Raw genomic sequence first — 20,906 nt, forward strand, 5'->3', positions numbered from 1 at the left:
CAGCCCACCCCCTTTCCTAAACCCAACCAATAGTGTTTTCAAAAGAACAGATTGACCCGCCCACCCCCTTCCCTAAACACAACCAATAGTGTTTTCAAAAGTACCGATTGACCAGCCCACCTCCTTCCCTAAACCCAACCAATAGTGTTTCCAAAAGCACAGATTGACCCGCCCACCCCCTTCTCTAAACCGAACTGATAGTGTTTTCAAAAGCACAGATTGACCCGCCCACCCCTTCTCTAAACCGAACTGATAGTGTTTTCAAAAGCACAGATTGACCAGCCCACCCCTTCTCTAAAACCAGCCAATAGTGTTTTCAAAAGCACAGATTGACCCGCCCACCCCCTTCTCTAAACCCAACCAATAGTGTTTCCAAAAGCACAGATTGACCCGCCCACCCCCTTCTCTAAACCGAACTGATAGTGTTTTCAAAAGCACAGATTGACCCGCCCACCCCTTCTCTAAACCGAACTGATAGTGTTTTCAAAAGCACAGATTGACCCGCCCACCCCTTCTCTAAACCCAACTGATAGTGTTTTCAAAAGCACAGATTGACCCACCCACCCATTTCCCTAAACCCAGCCAATAGTGTTTTCAAAAGCACAGATTGACCCGCCTACCTCATTCCCTAAAACCAACCATTAGTGTTACCAAAAGCACAGATTTACCCGCCCACCCCTTCTTTAAACCCAGCCAATAGTGTTTTCAAAAGCACCCATTGACCCGCCCACCCCCTTCTCTAAACCCAGCCAATAGTATTTTCAAAAGCACAGACTGACCCGCCCACCCCTTCTTTAAACCCAGCCAATAGTGTTTTCAAAGACCCGATTGACCCACCCACTTCCCTAAACCCAACCAATAGTGTTTTCAAAAGCACAGATTTACCCGCCCACCCCCTTCTCTAAACCCAGCCAATAGTATTTTCAAAAGCACAGACTGACCCGCCAACCCCTTCTTTAAACCCAACTTTAAGTGTTTTCAAAAGCCCGATTGACCCACCCACTTCTCTAAACCCAATTGATAGTGTTTACAAAAGCACCGATTGACCCGCCCACTTCATTCCCTAAACCCAACTGATAGTGTTTTCAAAAGCACAGATTGACCCGTCCACCCCCTTCTCTAAACCCAACCAATAGTGTTTTTAAAAGCATTGATTGACCTACCCACCCCCTTCTCTAAACCCAACCAATAGTGTTTTCAAAAGCCAGATTGACCCACCAGCTTCCCTAAACTCAACGACAGTGTTTTCAAATACACAGATTGACCCACCCACTTCCCTAAATCCAACCAATAGTGTTTTCAAAAGCACAGACTGACCTGCCCACCCCGCCGCCGTCATACCGCCCCGTAGCGTTCATTTTAAAGATGAAATGCAGCCATACGTACTTCTGTGCTACATGATCTCTAGAAATGTATATAGGGCTACATTTTCAGAATAAGCCTGTGTTGCTATTGGCTGTTTTTTTAAGTGGGAGGAGCTACAATATGTCCCTCCCTCTCTTCATTTCAGATTACGTCTAATAAATACATACAAAGCACTTCACGGGAGCTTTAATAATTCAACACTTTCAGCACAAATGAAGCTTGATCATGTGAAAGCGCCGCACGTCCCCTGATGAGAAACAAAAGATTTACAAGAGTCGCAGCTGCTGAATATTTCAGCACAAAATGAAGCTATTGACTCAAAACCAGGGCTTCCCTCTGAACTGGCGGCCGATGCGAAACAAAATGATGAAAGTTTAAAGAATCGACATCAATATCCGAGTTGATCTCCATTCCTCTGGAGGAAGGCTGGCTTTGAAGAGGCGCGCTTGTCAATAGTCAACAGTCTTTATTTATGGACGCTCCTCAGAAGGCCTGTCAGATGGGATATTTTGCTGCAGAATGACACTAAATCTTTCAGCTTCTGTCATTATTCTCGCGGGTCGCGGCCCTGAAATGCGTTTGTTTGCGGGGCTCCAGCACCTGCATCGCTAAACCCAAACTCAGCATTAAACCTCATGTGGAAACCCAGGCGATGTGTGTCTGCCCGAGGCCAAAGAGCAAGAGTTTGCTTGTACTTGGACTTCTTCTGACTGTTTCCTTGGACTCTGTATTGGATGGTTTGACAGCTGAAGGAACTTGCATTTTGTTAGGGTGGAAAATAAGGCAAAAGCAAGTTTATTTATCCAATTTTAAGTTATATATTTTACATATATCAATCTGTGTTGGTGTTGCTGTGTGGAGTTTGCATGTTCTCCCCATGTTGGCGTGGGTTTCCTCCGGGTGCTCCGGTTTCCCCCACAGTCCAAACACATGCGCTATAGGGGAATTGATGAACTAAATTGGCCGTAGTGTATTAGTGTGTGTGTGAATGAGTGTGTATGGGTGCTTCCCAGTACTGGATTGCAGCTGGAAGTGCATCCACTGTGTATGGTGGAATAATTAGTGGTCAACAGTCCAAACACATGTGCTATAGGGGAATTGATTAACTAAATTGGCCGTAATGTATTAGTGTGTGTGTGTGTGTGAATGAGTGTGTATGGGTGTTTGCCAGTACTGGATTGCAGCTGGAAGTGCATCCACTGTGTATGGTGGAATAATTAGTGGTCAACAGTCCAAACACATGCGCTATAGGGGAATTGATGAACTAAATTGGCCGTAGTGTAAACATATGCTGGAATAGTTGGTGGTTCATTCCGCTGTGGCGACCCCTGATGAATAAAGGGACTGAGCTGAAGGAAAATGAATGAATGAAGTAGTTTAAGACGACAGGTTTCCATGCAGTTCTCTAGTGAAGTCAGTATATTTGTGTTAGGAGTGTTTGCACACTCTTAGTCAATCCTGTTTGCAGCCTCCATCAGTCCAGATGACAGCTCTAAATCTCCTCCTATAATGCCAGATAAGGGTGGAGGAGTCCTGGAAACAGATTAAGGAGCTTTTTCCTCCCTCTCCAGATCCTTCAGCTTCTCTGGTCCATGTTGTTGCACTTTACTCTTCAGTTCATCCACTCATTTTCTACATGATTCAGCTCAGGGGTCTGGAAACGCCTGCAGAATCGTACTGTTATCCTACTTTCAGGCAACATCTTCTGCGTTTGAAAAGTAGTTTTTGGATCATTTTTATTATGGAGGAGCTAACCATTGCCCATTATTAGACTTCTAACATACAATTATACAGTTTGGAAAGTAATAAATAACATAAGCCCATTGCCAGGTTGCATGAATGAGCTAAAAAAAAATTCCTTATGGCTCATTTCCATTGAGTAGTACTGTATGTCTTGGTTCGGTACGCATTTATAGCCCTTTCCACTGTCAAAAGGTACCTTAAAATGAACTGTACCATACCACTTTTTTGCAAGGCAAAAGGGTACCAAAAAGGGGAGACACGCAGCTGAACGCTGTTGGTTAACAGAGATACGTCACTCGCCAGAATAAAAACAAAGGAACCGCTGTGTTTTAAATACACAGCCGAGACATTACATACAGATGAAGTCAGAATTATTAGCCTCTCTTTTAATTTTTTTTTTTTTTTTTTGTATTTTAAATATTTCCCAAATGATGTTTAACAGAGCAAGGAAATGTTCACAGTACATCTGATGATATTTTTTCTTCTGGAGAAAGTCTTATTTGTTTTATTTCGGCTAGAATAAAAGCCGTTTTTAAACACCATTTTAAGGTCAATATTATTAGCCCTTTTAAGCTATATATTTTCTCGATAATCTCCAGAACAAACCATCATTATACAATAACTTGCCTAATTACCCTAACCTGCCTAGTTACCCTAATTACCCTAGTTAAGCCTTTAAATGTCACTTTAAGCTGTATAGAAGTGTCTTGAAGAATATCTAGTCTAATATTATTTACTGTCATCATGACAAAGAGAAAATAAATCAGTTATTAGAGATGAGTTATTAACACTATTATGATTAGAAATGTGCTGAAAACATCTGCTCTCCATTAAACAGAAATTGGGGGAAAAAATAAACAGGGGGGCGAATAATTCTGACTTCTGACTGAGCTCAAACAAACCTTGTCGTTATCTTGATGAACAGCCACAAAGCCAAGAAGAGCAGAATCTGCCCTGTGCTCCATAGATTTTAACAAGCCTCTAAAGCGTGAGCATTTTCAACTCGTGTGCACGTCTATATTTAAAATAATTAACCTCTTGAGCTGATAATAATGTGCGCGTGATTATTAAAGTGCTTCTGACATCCGATCCTTTCAGAAACGGACAAACGTGAGACTAACGACTTGCGAAAAAGCTCCAGAGGCCGCTGTGTATGCTTTTTGAGATCTCAAATTTCTCTCAGGAACGCCATTCGCATCTGCTGTTCTCACGTAAATCCACTAGAGGCCGCTGTTGACTGACTGACCAGCTGATAACCCTAACCACACTTTCCCTAAACCCAACCGACAGTGTTTTCAAGAGCAATCCAGATAAAGAAAAGCCCTCACCTGTTTGTTTTTAACCACGTTTTCAGACCTTTCCAAGTTCTCACCCTGTTATTTACTTGTTTATTTTATGCCTTTTGTTTTACCTGCTTTCTGGAACTGTTCTTCACCGTACTCAAACCCCGTCAACTCTACTCTGTGTCTGCCGACGTACGCAGCCAGCAACTGGACAATCTGGTAACAGCAGAAAAGACGTCCATATGGAGGTAAGCGGTCAGCTGGTAGCGCGAAAAGCAACAGAAGCTGGCTGCAGTGTCATACCACGCAATACTGTTCATTTTAAAGACACAATGCAGCCATACGTACCTCTGGCTACGTAATTTGCGCTCACCAGAAAAGTATATAGGGGTACGTTTTCACAATAAGCCAGTGTTGGATTATAGATACCTTTAAAACTAACATACTGATACTAACATCATTATTTTATTTAACTGAATGCAGACACAGTTCGAACCTCGACTCAGCTCAGTCGGTGTTTCTGTGTGGAGTTTGCATGTTCTCTCCGAGTTCGCGTAGGTTTCCTCCGGGTGCTCCGGTTTCCCCCACACTCCAAAGACATGCGGTACAGGTGAATTGGGTTGGCTAAATTGTCCGTAGTGTATGAGTGTGTGTATGAACGAGTGTGTGGGTGTTTCCCAGAGATGGGTTGCGGCTGGAAGGGCATCCGCTGCATACAAACGTGCTGGATAAGTTGGCGGTTCATTCCGCTGTGGTGACCCCAAATTAGTAAAGGGACTAAACCGACAAGAAAATGAATGAATGAATGCAAACACAAACACACAGACAAACACGCATCTTACCCAAACTAATTCCTCAACGTCTCTTCCGCCTAAAAAATTCAACTAAAAAGCAGGGCAAGCTGAAACATGTGCTCAGTGGTTGAGAAGGAAGCATAACTCATGACTCCTCCAACCCGTCCAGCCGCTGTTAACCTCAGTTTCGCCTCTAGATCTGGACAGCAGCCAAAGCCTGATTATTTCCGCTGGAATATCCTCGCAAAGGACATCAACAATTGCCCGATGGTGCCAGATTAATTTCAGCATCAGCCGCATTCATTTAGCGGGCTGATTGTTAAATTGATTTAATTATCGGATCCCTCTTAGTGACATTGATCTACTCCGGCTAATAGGAGTCACCTATGCATGTAATTGGCTTTGATGCGTATCAAACCGAGTGCGTGCGCAAACAGATTTAGTTATCAGAGTAAAGGGCAGGATGAAGCAGACGCATCGAGTTTTCCAACGCGAACACAAATGTGGCCTTTTGCGTGATGGATCGTGGCACGGCGCGGCATTAATCTCCTCACATTTTGACTGCTTTGGCTTTTGCATTGTGCATATTGATGCGGTCTGCCTGGAGGACGAGACCAGGCTGTGTTTGTCCAGGGGTCACTCATCTTTATCAATAATATCCTCTGTTTATTTAGTCCTGCTCGCTGAAGATCGGCCTAATTAAAGGTTTAGCACAGATGTTTTACTTCTATAGACCTTTTTCTTGGAATGCAAAATTACCCATCATGCTTTGTGTGTATGCGCAAGGAGAATGCGAAGAACTTCCGGTCGGCAGCTGATGCGTGTAAACAGTCACATTTGGACAGCTTTGAAACGATAGTTTTAATCTATTTTACATGCTTTTATCCTCTTTGAGCTAACACTGTTGTCCATCAGCAGCATCTCCTGGACTGATCATTTAAAGAAATGTGATCTAATAGGATGGAAAACAGCTGCTGTGAGGCATTTTCCCCTCGGTGACAGACGGCATCTTCTGCAGTTTAAATGAAGCCTCGTCATCGCTAAAGTCAACATTTTCTCTTTATTTCACATATATAACCAGCCCAAACAAATGTAGTTCACCAAAATGTTTGACACACACACGTAGCATGTACTGTGCCACTGACACACTGATTTAATAACTGTGACAAAGGGAAAATAGAGGCTAGTGTCATTTCCAAATGACAGAAAAACACAAACCGTGGTGAATACAACACACGAAATAAAACACAAACGGCTCGCGATTAGAATAACCAGCAAATCAGCAGCAGAGGATCAATAACAGACTTTTATTGCTCATTTTTGTAAATTGCACAACTTTCATACCTGTTAGGTTTCATGCCAGTACTCTGGTTTGCTCTCTCTCTCTCTCTCTCTCTGTGTGTGCGTGTGTGTGTGTGTTAAAGAGCTGCTGAGCTAACAGCTGACAGGCCGGGAACGCACACACACTGTATTTCTGACGGCAGACACGTGAACTAGGAGAACGTTTTTCTCGTATTTCTGACGCGCTTGAACCACATGTGACAGATTATAACGGCTTTAACAGACACATTTCTAAGTTGTGTGTCACAAAAACACTCTGTTATCCATTAAAAACGTTATTGAAACCCATTTTCGGAGCCCAAATTACCAGTTGTACACGCTGTGAACGGAAGTTTTTAGCATTCTACCGGAAGACGCTGGTCAATATGGCGCCCGCCATGCAGCAGCCATGAAAAAGATCTATAATGTGATGTTAAACATGTAGGATTTATTTTACACTGTAAAAGAATTAAGTCTTAACTTGAAATTTTAAGGCAACTTGCTGCTAAGCTTTTTTGAGTTTTTAGATGTTAGTTTAAACTGATATAAACATTAGGGGTGTAAAGCCTGGCTTATAGTTAAGTGATCGGGTGACCCACGGCGAATGCAACGCGCGTAGCTGCGCATTCATACCTCTACGCGCTGTTTTTGTTGCTCTGCAATAACACTTCCGAAACACTAGTTGGCAGTGAGACGCTTATGTTCCTCTGTGTCGAGTTTCTTCGCTGGTGTGTTGTTTTTTCTGAACGCTTCCTGAACGTACAAGTGGTTCAAACTCTATTTTAAGGTAGGAACCGGCGGACGTGCAACAACTTTAACAATGAGGTAAACACAAAACAAAACTTTCCATCCGGAGCTCCTTCACGGGACTCCACACTTGTAAACAATCGCGTCATTGGGCTCGCGCAGCTCTCAGTCCCGTCCACACTCCTCAGCGCTACCAAGCCGACCAATCACAGAGCTTTCCCTATGTGTTGTTGCAACGTGTAAGTGTAGTTACATTTTTAGCTACCTCCCGGTCCTCAAATACGTCGAGCACCTTTGTCACCCCTCCCCACCACATCCCTGCCGCTCTTCAGACAGGTCGCGCACACCCTGTCAAACACCTCCAAACCACCCCCTCCCCCTGACAGCTGGGCGGGACTTAACCATAAAACTCTGACCAATGTGAGGAGAGTTTTCACACGTGACTTGTTTTAGCTATGATTAATTCCTTCATGTTATCTCAACCCAAATCGGTTGTGTGGAACCCAGTTCGTTTTTTACAAAAACCTTAAGAATTGTGCTGTTTCATCTTATTTTAAATAAGCAGTTTAAACAATCGTTTAGGAGAGCATGAGTGTGTGTCCGTGCAGCAGAATAGCATCAGTCTGCATGTGTGTATGTGTGTGTGTGTGTGTGTGTGTGTGTGTGTATGCAGACCGTGAACAGACGCAGCGCAGCATGACTAAGCCTCCAGTGTCTGTTACAGCACATTTCAACACAAACACAAGTTGTTGAGGATTGAGGTCACATGACCCTGAGCTCGTCCAATCCCAGCGGACCACACACCGACACCTGAATCCATCTGGAAACTCTGCGTAATAAAGCGTCCAGTGATGGCGCTCTCTCTCCACTCCTGACGCTCGTTACAGGACACGAGTAATTAGCTCTGAACGTTGAGGATTCAGACGGATGAAAAACACAAGCGTGACCTTAATAAGCAGATGAGGAGGCCGTGCGCATGCAGACAGGAGGAGTTGCGTCAGCGTTTTGTTGATCTGTTTATCCAGCTGTGTGTGGGTGAGCAAGCGCCTCTGTTCTCCAACATTTCATTTTTCATTCGCCTTTTTTCTTTTCTGGGATGGACCGGGCCTGAAGAAAAAACACACAAGATACAGCCGGGCCTGCTGTTATGGAGCTCATTTACTGCGAGAGCGGAAAGAATGAGAGCACGTTTCCCTGTTTAAAGCACACACACACACACACACACACACGGATGTTATAAAGAAAACTTTGGTATTACTCGTATTTTAATCAAATGTGCAAGGATATATTAAATTGTGAATCTTCATAGTGAGTGGGTTTGACAAACCACCTGTAGAAAACACTCTTGTTCATCTCTCAGACACTTTTACCAACACCAGTATTTACGCCAGACACTTTCTTAAAGGTTCACGAAACACCAGTTGCCTCATGTACGAAGACTTGCGCTGAATTAATACTAACACATTGCGTGCGGACAAAGCTGTAAATGTGCGTACGCAGTGAAAAAAAGCAGATGTATGAGGCCCCGTTTACACTAATGCGTTTTCGCTTTAAAACGCATAAGTTTTGCATCCGTTCACACTACGCCGGAGCTCTCGAGCACCAAAAATGGAGCGTTTTGAAAACGCTGGAGAGGCCGTTTTCATTCTGAAGCGCTGCTGCTCCGTCTCAGTGAGGATGAGGAAAAACGGAGACATCTGAAAACGGAGGCGAGGCTGCTGAGATTCGCTAGCTGATTGGGGCTTTTGTGTCATTGCGTATCCTTCCCTTATTCGTCAAGCCCCCTATCACATGACTATAACACATGGCTTTAATGCTACCGGAAGACAATACTGTAAACAACAACATGGACGCAGAAATGGGAGCGCTGTTTGCACTATTGTCTGTTTTAGGCGCCATTGTGCAGTTATTCCTTTGCTACGTTTAGTAACTCAGCCTCGTCGTCTGTCCACAAAAGACCTCTCTTGCTTTCTTTGCCATCGCGTTTAATGTTCAACCGGCGTTTGTTGACTAACAATAACCAAATGCCGAGCGTGACGCATGCTTTCTGTTTATACTAGAACGCGCATGCCCAGAGTGTGCGAATGGTCACGTGATATACGTTTTTGGTGGCGTAGTGTGGACGGAGATATGTTCAGAGACGCTAGGTGAAACGCTAGTGTGGACGAACATCTTTTTTGATCTAAACGGTCGTTTTAAAAAAATACGCACTAGTGTAAACGGGGCCTGAAACACTGCGTATGTGGAATCCCACGCAGATTCTCTTTTTACATCCGAATTAACGTGAAACCTCTCCCTGCCTCCTCCCCCTAATAAATATGCTAATGACTCTACTTTGGCAAAGCCAAATGAAAAAGCAACTGGCAAAAGCAAGCAAGTAGGGAAACTCCACAGAATGTGAACTGGAGGTGCTCCTATCGGAGGTAGACCGGAGAAAATGGTGTTATCTCCAAGTTTGTCCTCCAGAATTAATAACGAAAGAAAAAAATAGAGTGGGAGAGTTTATCTGACGCGGTTATCACAGTGGGGTCTGAACATCGCACTGTGAGTCAATTAAAAACAGAATCGGTCTGATTGGTCTCACGCATTCAAGTGATACGATACTTAACGCATGAACCTGCGTTTTCGGACTGACGCATTCGCGTGCGTATGAATGGAAGTCTATGGGGAGAAAAGTCCAGTGTGACCGCAGCTTCAGACCTTGATTAGCTTGTTCAGGTGTGTTTGATTAGGGTTGGAGCTAAACTCTGCAGGACACCGGACCTCCAGGAACAAGTTTGGTGACCCCTGCCATAGAATAAGGGTTGTACACATTTGCAAATGCTTTTATATGTTCTAAATCACATAACTGGTTAAAAAAAACATGTTAATTAACCCATTTCATCAGTTATTAATCAATAGCAATGTTTTTCACATGTGTTGATGTGATACTTTGTAGTGTGCAATTTAACACAACTGCCTCTAGGAGTCGCCAATAGAAATAAAACAAACACACACAAGAAATGCACGTACGCCAGACATGAAGTTGGCGCGGACCAACGCACATTCTCACGTTAATTTCATCGTGAGTGAAATCTGGCGTACGCAAAGGATACATGAGACCCCATAACACATGTTTTGAGCAGTTGACAGTCATATCTTTGTCGCACGCTGCTATAAACACTATTAGGACACATATATTTCACAAAGAAGTGAAAATAGTTGCTTTTGCGATATTTCGAGCAATTTCGTACATCAGGTTTGAAAAGAAATGTTGAATCTGCGTCAAAGCGATTACGCCCCATTCAAAAGGGGCGTCAACGCTTGACTGAAGGCGTGTCTGAAGTTGGGGCTGAAGCGATCATCATAGCAGCGTCAGCCAATGAAATCAGTCAGCAATAGGCCACTGTCTAGCTGGCTTATTTGCATACAGCGATCTGATTGGCTGGCGCTTCGTTGAGCTAGTCCCAACTTCTGCAGCGAGCAACACCTCTGAAGCGGCGGCGACGGATCCACAATGCAGTTCGGCAATGCCTGACGTCACCCATTCAAAGTGAATGGGAAGCGCTGACGCTGACGCCCCGTATAAATGGAGCGTCAGATCCTTGTGTGTATTTCAGCGTGGAGACTGGATGTCCCTACCTGTGAGTGCATCGTGACATCTCTGAGTGCGAAGCATTAGTTCATGTGTAAGACTATTGTGTATGCGGTGCAGCTTCATTAATATGCATGATCACTTCCAAGACTGTTTTTACCTGTTACAGTGTTCAGACGGCAGAGAGAGACGCCACGCTGTGTTAACAAAACAAGTGGAAGAAGAATTGTTTGGAGACACGGCTCGTCAGTGTTGCGTTTAAGGGCTAATAATTCTGACTTCAGCTGTATATATGAATTCAGGATATCATTAATTCTAAAGATATTTTCCTTTTAGAAATAATTGACTTAAATATGTTTATATATTTGTAAATGGAAATCTAGTATAACTAGTATAGTGTGATCAGCCAATTGCAGCGCACGCAGCTTTTGTGATGTCCTCCAGAACCAGGAGAAAACAAATTCAAGATTTTGACAATTTTTCTGATGTAAGACGATGCATCGCTGAATAATTAAGAATAAGACAAGACTTGTGCATTAAACAGTGGATCTGGCTCCTGATTGGCTGATTCAGTCAGGTGTGTGTTCTGCCTGTTGTTGTTTTCTAATGTTTCTCTGTTCTCAGTCTGTGGCCTAGATAGAGACGCCGCGTCACCGACAGCAGCTCGTCCTCACACCGGTCTGTGTGTGTGTGTGTGTGTGTGTTCACAGCCTGCGGTCGCCTTCATTCACTCCACATGTGTTAAAAGCAACAGGGCTGCACTTTAACACGTTCTCCTGCTGACAGACAGACAGACAACAAGCAGAGAGATAGAGATCACACCAGGAGACAAAACAGCAGACCACAAACCAGGAGCACGAGAAAGAGGCAGGACATTATATACAGTTGAGGTCAGAATTATTCGCCCCCTGTTTAATTTTTCCCCAATTTCTGTTTGACGGAGAGAGAAGATTTTTATCAACACATTTCTACTCATAATAGTTTTAAAATCTCATCTCTAATAACTGATTTATTTTATCCTTGCCATGATGACAGTAAATAATATTAGACTAGATATTCTTCATGATATTCAGTGAATAATTTTGACTTCATATATATATATATATATATATACACACACACACCCCGGCCACTTTATTAGGTACACCTTACTAGTACCAGGTTGGACCCTCTTTTACCTTCAGAACTGCCTGAATCCTTCATGGCGTAGATTCAACAAGCTACTGGAAATATTCCTCAGAGATTTTGCTCCATATTGACATGATAGCATCACACAGTTGCTGCAGATTTGTCGGCTGCACATCCATGATGCCAATCTCCCGTTCCACCACATCCCTAAGCTGCTCTATTGGATTGAGCTCTGGTGACTGTGGAGGCCATTTGAGTACAGTGAACTCATCGTCATGTTCAAGAAACCAGTCTGAGATGATTGAGCTTTATGACATGCTGCGTTATCCTGCTGCCATCAGAAGATGGAGACACTGTGCTCATAAAGGGATGGACATGGTCAGCAACAATACTCAGGTAGGCTGTGGCGTTGATGCTCAATTGGTACTAATGGACCCAAAGAAAATCTCCCCCACACCATTACACCACCACCACCAGCCTGAACCACTGATACAAGGCAGGATGATCCATGCTTTCATGATGTTGAGGCCAAATTGTGAGCCGAGCATCTGAATGTGTCAGCAGAAATGGAGACTCATCAGAGCAGCAACGTTTCTCCAATCTTCTGTTGTCCAGTTTTGGTGAGTCTGTGTGAATTGTAGCCTCAGTTTCCTGTTCTTAGCTGACAGGAGCGGCACCCGGTGTGCTCTTCTGCTGCTGTAGCCCATCCGCCTCAAGGTTGGACGTGTTGTGTGTTCAGAGATGCTCTTCTGCAGAGCTCGGTTGTAACGAGTGCTTATTTGAGTTACTGTTGCCTTTCTATCAGCTGGAACCAGTCTGGCCATTCTCCTCTGACCTCTGGCCTCATCAACAAGGCATTTGTGCCCACAGGACTGCCGCTCACTGGATATTTCCTCTTCTTTTGACCATTCTCTGTAAACCCTAGAGATGGTTGTGCGTTAAAATCCCAGTAGATCAGCAGTTTCTGAAATACTCAGAGCAGCCCGTCTGGCAGCAACAACCATGCCACGTTCAAAGTCACTTAAATCCCCTTTCTTCCCCATTCTGATGCTCGCTCTGAACTGCAGCAGATCATCTTGACTTGACCATGTTTACATGCCTAAATGCATTGAGCTGCTGCCATGTGATTTGCGTTAACGAGCAGTTGGACAGGTGTACCTAATAAAGTGGCCAGACATATATATATATATATATATATATATATATATATATATATATATATATATATATATATATATATATATATATATATATATATATATATATACAGTGTATTTTCACTGATTTCTGTTTTAAATAATGCAAATTTGACATTTTCTAAAAATACTGAGTGTACAATCTCACATCATTCCCTAAATCCACCGTATCTCAAACAAAGCAGACCAACATCCTTTCAGCTCCAATTAAAACCCCATTAACCAAGTCTGTGTGTCTAACTCCGACTCAGACACACCAAAATCTGAAAACAAGATCACGAAGTGCCCAGAAACGCTCAGAGAACGCCGGAATCACATTAAAAACACATTAAAGTTGCCGGGATGAAGACGAACTTGATTAGCGGTGTTTTTTGTGGTGGTTTTGGGCCGAGGGCAGAGTCTGCTCATCAACACCCGTGGCACAAATAGAGGAAGCCAGCTGTGCAAACTCTCACATCACTTCCTGAAATCCAAGACTCCTGAAGACACACACGCACTGCTCTTTTTAGAAAGCTTCACAGTCTCAGTCTTTTTAGGAAAGCACAGAGTGAACCTGTGAATAAAACAGTATAGGCAGGTCACGTGCGAGAACTTTAAACTTTTCTTTAAACTGCGGGGTTGTTTTTTAACATATAAACACATTTGTTACCTTCAGAACTGAGTTTATTTGCCATGCTTTTTCTGTGAATTCAATCCGGTTTACATTTTGGCATTATTTAATGATGTTTTTCTTATTTTCATTGTTTTACATTTAAATTTTTGCATTTTTTTCCTCAGAATTCTGAGTTAAATATCAAAATATTGACATTATTTATAAAAAATTTGAACTTACATTTCAATTTATTAATTATTAAGAGTTGACACTTAGCTGATGATTGACTATAAAGCTTGTTAGGCATGCTGTCCTGGGAAAGTGCCCTGAGCTCATAAGATCCTCGAGCTCGGGGCTCCCTCCCATTTGCAAGAGCGAGAGGGGAGTTTGAGCTTGAGAAATCTATTTTGCTATTTTGGAGTAGTCAATTTACTTATGGTGTAGGTCTTTGGATGGGGGGAGGAAACCCAGGGAAAAACCCATGCGAACATGGGGAGAACATGCAAACTCCACACAGAAATGCTGAAAAGCCTGGTGAGGGGCCAAACCAGTGACGTTCTTGCTGTGAGGCAACAGTGCTAACCACTGGGTCACCGTGCCACCCTATCAGAAAAGGGGAGGAGTAGGGGTGGAAGGGGGATTCTTCAAGACGAAGATGGCTGGAGTGGAAAGTTCTGGTTATTTATAGTGTGTCAGTATTCGTCTGATTGGTGCAATATACGGAGCTGATGCGGTACCAGCTGTGTTCAGTCATAAGCAGGGCCAGACGGAATCTGCGGACGTTTTTTGCCATTTCTGCTGAGAATTTTGGTAAAAATCTGCAGATTTCTGCGGGAGTATCCAGCGGAGTATCATAACTAAAACCTTAATATATTAAATAAAAAGTAATAAATTACTGAATAAATTCAGATTTACACATTTAATCAAATAAATAAATAAACAGAATTAATAATTGGCTAGAAATCTGCGGAAAATATGCTGAATTCTGCGCGCGTGTGGGCCTAGTCATAAGCACGCAATCCTCCCGAAATTAGTTTATAAATCAACCACACTTTCTTCCTTTTTTTCTCAGAATTCTGGCTTTACATCTGAAAATTTTGACTTTAATGCCATTTTTCTCAGAATTTTTCGTTTCCGTCACGTATTTTTTGACATTTAACATTCACAAATCAGATTTTTCTTGTGCTTTTAAAGTTTATATATTTCTTCTTCATCTCTAGATATCATAATATCGACTTTTTTTTTTCTTGGAATTCAGAAAAAATTCCCAATTTATGTTTGCATTTTGCAGTTTTTTTTAAATGCTTTTTCATCTAATTGAGCCTTTTTTGACATTCCTCTCAGAATTCAGTTTCTTACAAATTAGATTTTTGTTGCATCCCATCATTTTTTAATCTTCTTGAAATCCAAAACACGTCGTAATTGTTACTTTTTAATTTATATGTTGAAATTTAGGCAAGGCAGTGGCGCAGTAAGTAGTGCTGTGGCCTCACAGCAAGAAGGTCGCTGGTTTGAACCTCGGCTCATTTGGCGTTTCTGTGTGGAGTTTGCATGTTCTCCCTGCGTTCTCGTGGGTTTCCTCCGGATGCTCCGGTTTCCCCCACAGTCCAAAGACATGCGGTACAGGTGAGTTGGGTAGGCTAAATTGTCCGTAGTGTATGAGTGTGTGTGTGTGTGTGTGGATGTTTCCCAGAGATGGGTTGCGGCTGGAAGGGCTTCCGCTGCATAAAAACTTGCTGGATAAGTTGGCGGTTCATTCCGCTGTGGCGACCCCGGATTAATAAAGGGACTAAGCCGACAAGAAAATGAATGATTAAATGTTGAAATTTTGGGCAACACTGTGGCTCAGTGGTTAGCACTGTCACCTCACAGCAAGAAGGTCGCTGGTTCGAGTTCTGGCTGAGTCAGTTGGCGTTTCTATGTGGAGTTTGCATGTTCTCCCCGTGTTGGCGTGGGTTTCCTCCGGGTGCTCCGGTTTTCCTCACAGTCCAAACACATGCGCTATAGGGGAGCTGATTAACAAAATTTTCCATAGTGTGTGAATGAGTGTGTATGGATGTTTCCTAGTACTGGGTTGCAGCTGGAAGGGCATCTGCTGTGTAAAACATATGCTGGAATAGTTGGCGGTTCATTCCACTGTGGTGACCCCTGAAAAATAAGGCACAAAGCCGAATGAATGAATAATAATCAATTTTACTTCAAAATTGTACAATTGAATTGTATTTTTCAAACAGTGAAGCCGTTTTAACTCCTGATTTTGTTCATTTAAAACTCAAATACAGTATAAACTCCACCTGAAGCTGCACACATGAGCTGTTGTAGTAAAGTGCTGCGTTGACCAGCGAGTCTCTCACCCGTTTTCTCCGCTTAATGAGCTTCACTCAATACTGACGGCGACAGAAAAAAAAAGCTTTTAATAATTTGTGCTCTTGCTGCTGTTCTGAATGGCCTAGTCGAGCACTTTCCCTGACATTCTGCTGATGGAAACACATCCAGAACTGCTTATGATTACAAAATACACCAGCCTTTGCTCCTCCCTCAAACCTCAATATTAACACGAACAAAATCTATACATAAGAAGGAAAAAAAGAGAATAAATGCATGCACGATACACGTTCCATTCTCTCTGGGGGATTTGCATTGTTATTGTCTTTATTTTCAGCACATAATAACGACATTGCTCTAATAATTGAGAGTTTACATCTTACAGATGACATTTGTCTAGAGTTTAAATCTCAATGTTTTTTCTTTGGAATTCAATGTCATTTTCTGAGTTTAAATTTGCCTGTTGCAATTGTGATTATTTATCCATTTTTTACTTTTGACTTTGACTTTTCTTGCAATAAGTGGTTTAATTATAAAGTAATTTGGAGAGGATCACGTGCTTATGATTGCTTGCAGCCGGTCCTGCATTATTCAATTCATGATTAACCAATCAGACGATTCCTAAGCCACTACAAGTACCCTAAGCTCCATATCACAGCCATCTTCATTTTAAAGAATCCACCCTTCCACCCCTACTCCTCCTCCTTTCCTAGATGGGTGGCACCTTGGCCCAGTGGTTAGCACTGTTGCCTCACAGCAAGAACGTCACTAGTTTTAGTCCTTACCAAGCCAGCCAATGTTTCTGAGTTTACACGTTCTCTCCGTGCTCATGTTTGTTTCCCCCGGGTTCCCCTGTTTCCTCCCACCGTCCAAAAACATGCAGCTTAAGTTAATTGACTAATCCAAATCAGCTCCATAGACATGCTGCTAGTCAGTAGTTATCTCTTAGGAGCCATCACTTTCTGTTCATTAGCTTCTACAGCAGGGGAGTTCTCCAGATCTACCTGAGCTCAAACTCCCCTCTCGGCTTGCAAACAGGAGGGAGCCCTGGACTCGAGGATCTTATGAGCTCAGGGCTCTCTCGCAGGACATCATGACAAACACACTTTATATTTTATGTTTTAAAGTTTAAATCTCACAATTTTGACATTTTTCTTGGAATTTAATGTTATTTTTTTATTCACTGTTTAAATCGTGCACGTTACGTTTTTTTTGAGAAATTTACATTTTGCAATTTTTTTTCAATTTTCTTGGAACAAATCAGAAAATTTTAATTTTAATTAAATTACATTTATCTAGGAATTCTTTTTTTCTATTAATTTGTTTCTCAAAAAAAATCTCTTAATGTTTCCACTATGCAACTCTTTTTTTTATTAAATAAATAAAAAGGAAAAAAAGAAAATTAATGCACCCTTGTTTAATGCAGTGCTTCCATCTTTCCATTATTTCCGTAACATTATTTTGACATTTGCTTGATATTTCTCTTAAGAATAAAAATTTACATCTTACAAATGAGATGTTGACTTTTTTTCGTCACATAATTTGAACATTTGTCTGACATTTCTCTCAGAATAAAAAAATACATCTTACAAATGATTAAAATTATTGACTTTTTCCATGGAATTGAGTGTTTTGCCACTGTCTCAGTGTAAGTTTGCATGTTGCGATTTAGATTTCTTACAACATTCTGCATTTACACCATGCAATTCTGACTTTTCTGGAAATGAATAAGAAAAAGGAGAACAAATACACTTTTGTTTTATTCACTCTCAGTGTTCGATTGTCTTTACATTTTTCATATTTGACATCTCTTAAAATTCATAATTTAAATCTTACAAATCAGATTTGTCTTGAGTTTAAATCTCAGAATTTTGCTTTTTTTTTAGAGGAATTCAATCTTTGAATTGTTTAATTTTTTTATCACTTCTCCCAGTTCAAATCTTCCTGTTGCAATTGTAATTTCTTCTGACAATTTTCTCAAAACATTGAGTTTAAATCTTGCACTTCAGGCTTTACTTGAAATAAAAAATTAAAAAAAGGAAATAAACGCATCCTTGTTTAATGCATTGCTTCCGTCTTTACATTTTTCTTCACATAATTTGGACATTGGCTTGACATTTCTCTAAGAATAAAGAATTAATCTTCCAAGAAAAATGTCAACATAATTTATAAGTTTACCTATTGAATTTTTGACTTTTCTTGGAATAAATAAGAAAAATAATTATTTTTCTTTTATTTTATTATTTAATAAGAATAAACATGCGCCCGTTTCATGTATTGTCATAATGTTTACATTTTTTTCATGACATAAAAAATTACATCTTACAAATCATTAAAATTATGAACGTTTTCCTTGGAGTTTAATGTTTTGCCACTGTCTCAGTGTAGGTTTGCATGATGCAATTTAGATTTCTTACAAAATTCAGAATTTACAGCATGCAGTTCTGACTTTTCTTGAAATAAATAAGAGAAATAATAATGCCTGATTTCCTTCTCTCTGTGTGTATTGGTGTACTTGTGACTGCAGTTTGGCACTGATTGGGGAGATGTTTGGTTCAGAAGAGCTGTGAGAGAAACTCTGGAGCCCAGTCCAGCGCGGTCTGAGCCACCGCCAGCGCCGCTGCCCCCAGCGTGGCCGACAGACCCCACACAGCCATCTTGATCAGCTGGTTTGTGCCTGTAGGCTGAGGCATCATGGGAAGGGCGAGCTGGTGTTCCTGGCGATTCTGAATCTGCTGTCGGAGGACGGAGTCGGGACGCTGCGTCCGTGTGGACGTCTGGAAGTCTGTGAAGGTGCTGATGGCCAGTCTGAAACACACCAGAGACTGAAGTTTAGCACGCTTAAATTATTTAGGATAATTTGTTTTTATTTTATTAGTTTTAAAGTGGGTTTGTGAGCCTTAAAATCTTTATTATAATGTCATGAATATGAATGAGATTTTATGCATAGCTATATTGTTCTTTACCTCCATCTGTCTCTTTTATTTATTGATTTTTAATGATTATTAATTTTATTATTATATGTTGCTCTTAAGGTCAACGCAGTGGCGCAGTAGGTAGTGCTGTCGCCTCACAGCAAGAAGGACGCTGTGTCGAACCTCAGCTCAGTTAGTGTTTCTGTGTGGAGTTAGCATGTTCTCCCTGCGTTCGTGTGGGTTTCCTCCGGGTGCTCCGGTTTCCCCCACAGTCCAAAGACATGCGTTACAGGTGAATTGGGTAAATTGTCCTTAGTGTATGAGTGTGTGTGTGGATGTTTCCCAGAGATGGGTTGCAGCTGGAAAGGCATCCGCTGCTTAAAAACTTGCTGGATAAGTTGGCGGTTCATTCCGCTGTGGCAACCCCGGATTAATAAAGGGACTAAGCCGACAAGAAAATTAATTTTAAGTAAAACTATTTAGGATCGTAGTATTTTACTATATTAGTTTGGTAGGGCTTTATTTTCTTTGTAAGACTTTCTTATAATCTTTCATTAAGTCTCATTTGCACATTTACGTTTTTTATTTTTTATTTTAATTTAAATTTGGAATTTATTGAATGGGATAGCGCCTTGAGATGAATCATCTAATTTTCGAGGGCGTCCCTAAAAGTTCACAAATCAAACAGAGTACAACACATCATAAAGTACATACACTTGACAAGACAAACAAACAAGCAGCACACTCCTTCTGAAACACTTCCCGTAATCCGAAGCCTAAATAAGCAACAACATATAACCAAAAGTACAAACAATTTGATGTGCAAATAAATAATAAACATTTAATTTAATTTGGAGCCAAATTTAATAACATTCGCAAGTTGTTTCCAGAAGAGAAAATAAATTAGCTCTAAAAAGACGAAGTGATTTAATCGATCTAAAAAAGGAAGGGAGATTGTTCCAGTCGAAAGGAGCTTTGTATCGAAAGGACCTGCGGCCACTTTCTGTAGAAATTCTGGGAACCGAAAAATAATTCTGTTGCACATGACGAAGCGAATATGATGATGTAAATGAACAAAAAACTGCGTTAAATAAGAAGGTAAATTAAAGTAAACACATTAAAAAAAGAAACAAATACCAATGATACTGTCTGCGGAACTTAGGTTGAAGCAAACCAAGTGTTTCGTATAATATTCAATGATGGGTTCTATAAGGACATCTTAAAACAAATCGACACAGAGAATTGAAGACAGCATTTAAAGGTTTTAAATTAATATCAGAGGTATTGTTATAGATAACATCAGCATAATCAATGATAGGAAAGATTAATTGAGAGATCAATTTTTTTATTTTTTTATATCTATTTATTTTTCTATTCTATTTATGTCAATTTAAATGCAAAAACGACATTATTTGAGATATTTTTGTCATGATAACGAGACAAGCAAATGCATCATAGCCTGCCTTTGTCATTTACAGTCATCTAAAATCAATAAAACCAGCTAATCATTTGCAACAGCCACCTTTATTTATTTCTATGACGGTACATTTTTAAAACACTGCAACTAATATTAATGTAAGATGAGATTGCAAATTTTTAAATGAAACTTAAGCATGTTTAATATTGAAATGTTTTATTTTTAAACTTCCAAGTGAACAGATGGAAATAACATGCATTAATAAATAAATAAATGCTAAATAAAATTAACAAAAAAAATAAAATAAATCAGCAAAGCTGGACTGTGCACCAGTGACATTTCACAACAGAAACCAAATGACCAAAAAAAGAGGACACATTATAGACGCCCGGTTAGTGAACATCAAGCGGCTGAATCATAAGAATGAACTAAAATGAAGTGGACGAGCGCCGGAAAAATGGCCTCCAGTCCAGACCGGATGCTCATTTCCAGAGTTTTCCAGGCTGA

At 41.1% G+C, this 20,906-nt stretch overlaps 1 protein-coding gene across 2 annotated transcripts in view; it reads right to left on the bottom strand.

The window, feature by feature from the left end:
• Window positions 1–17,414: 17,414 nt before the first annotated feature.
• The window catches only part of zgc:63863, a 34,694-nt gene continuing 31,202 nt past the window's right edge, over window positions 17,415–20,906 (bottom strand). Inside the window, 2 exon segments of one of the 2 annotated variants that reach the window (NM_200401.2) lie at window positions 17,415–18,287; window positions 18,319–18,875. In NM_200401.2, coding sequence (NP_956695.2) covers window positions 18,623–18,875 — 253 coding nt within the window. In that variant the 3' untranslated portion in view covers window positions 17,415–18,287; window positions 18,319–18,622. 2 annotated transcript variants of the gene reach the window in all.

Source organism: Danio rerio, chromosome 19 (genome assembly GCF_052040795.2).
Source record: "Danio rerio strain M-AB ecotype USA chromosome 19, GRCz13ab, whole genome shotgun sequence".
Classification (NCBI taxonomy): domain Eukaryota; kingdom Metazoa; phylum Chordata; class Actinopteri; order Cypriniformes; family Danionidae; genus Danio; species Danio rerio.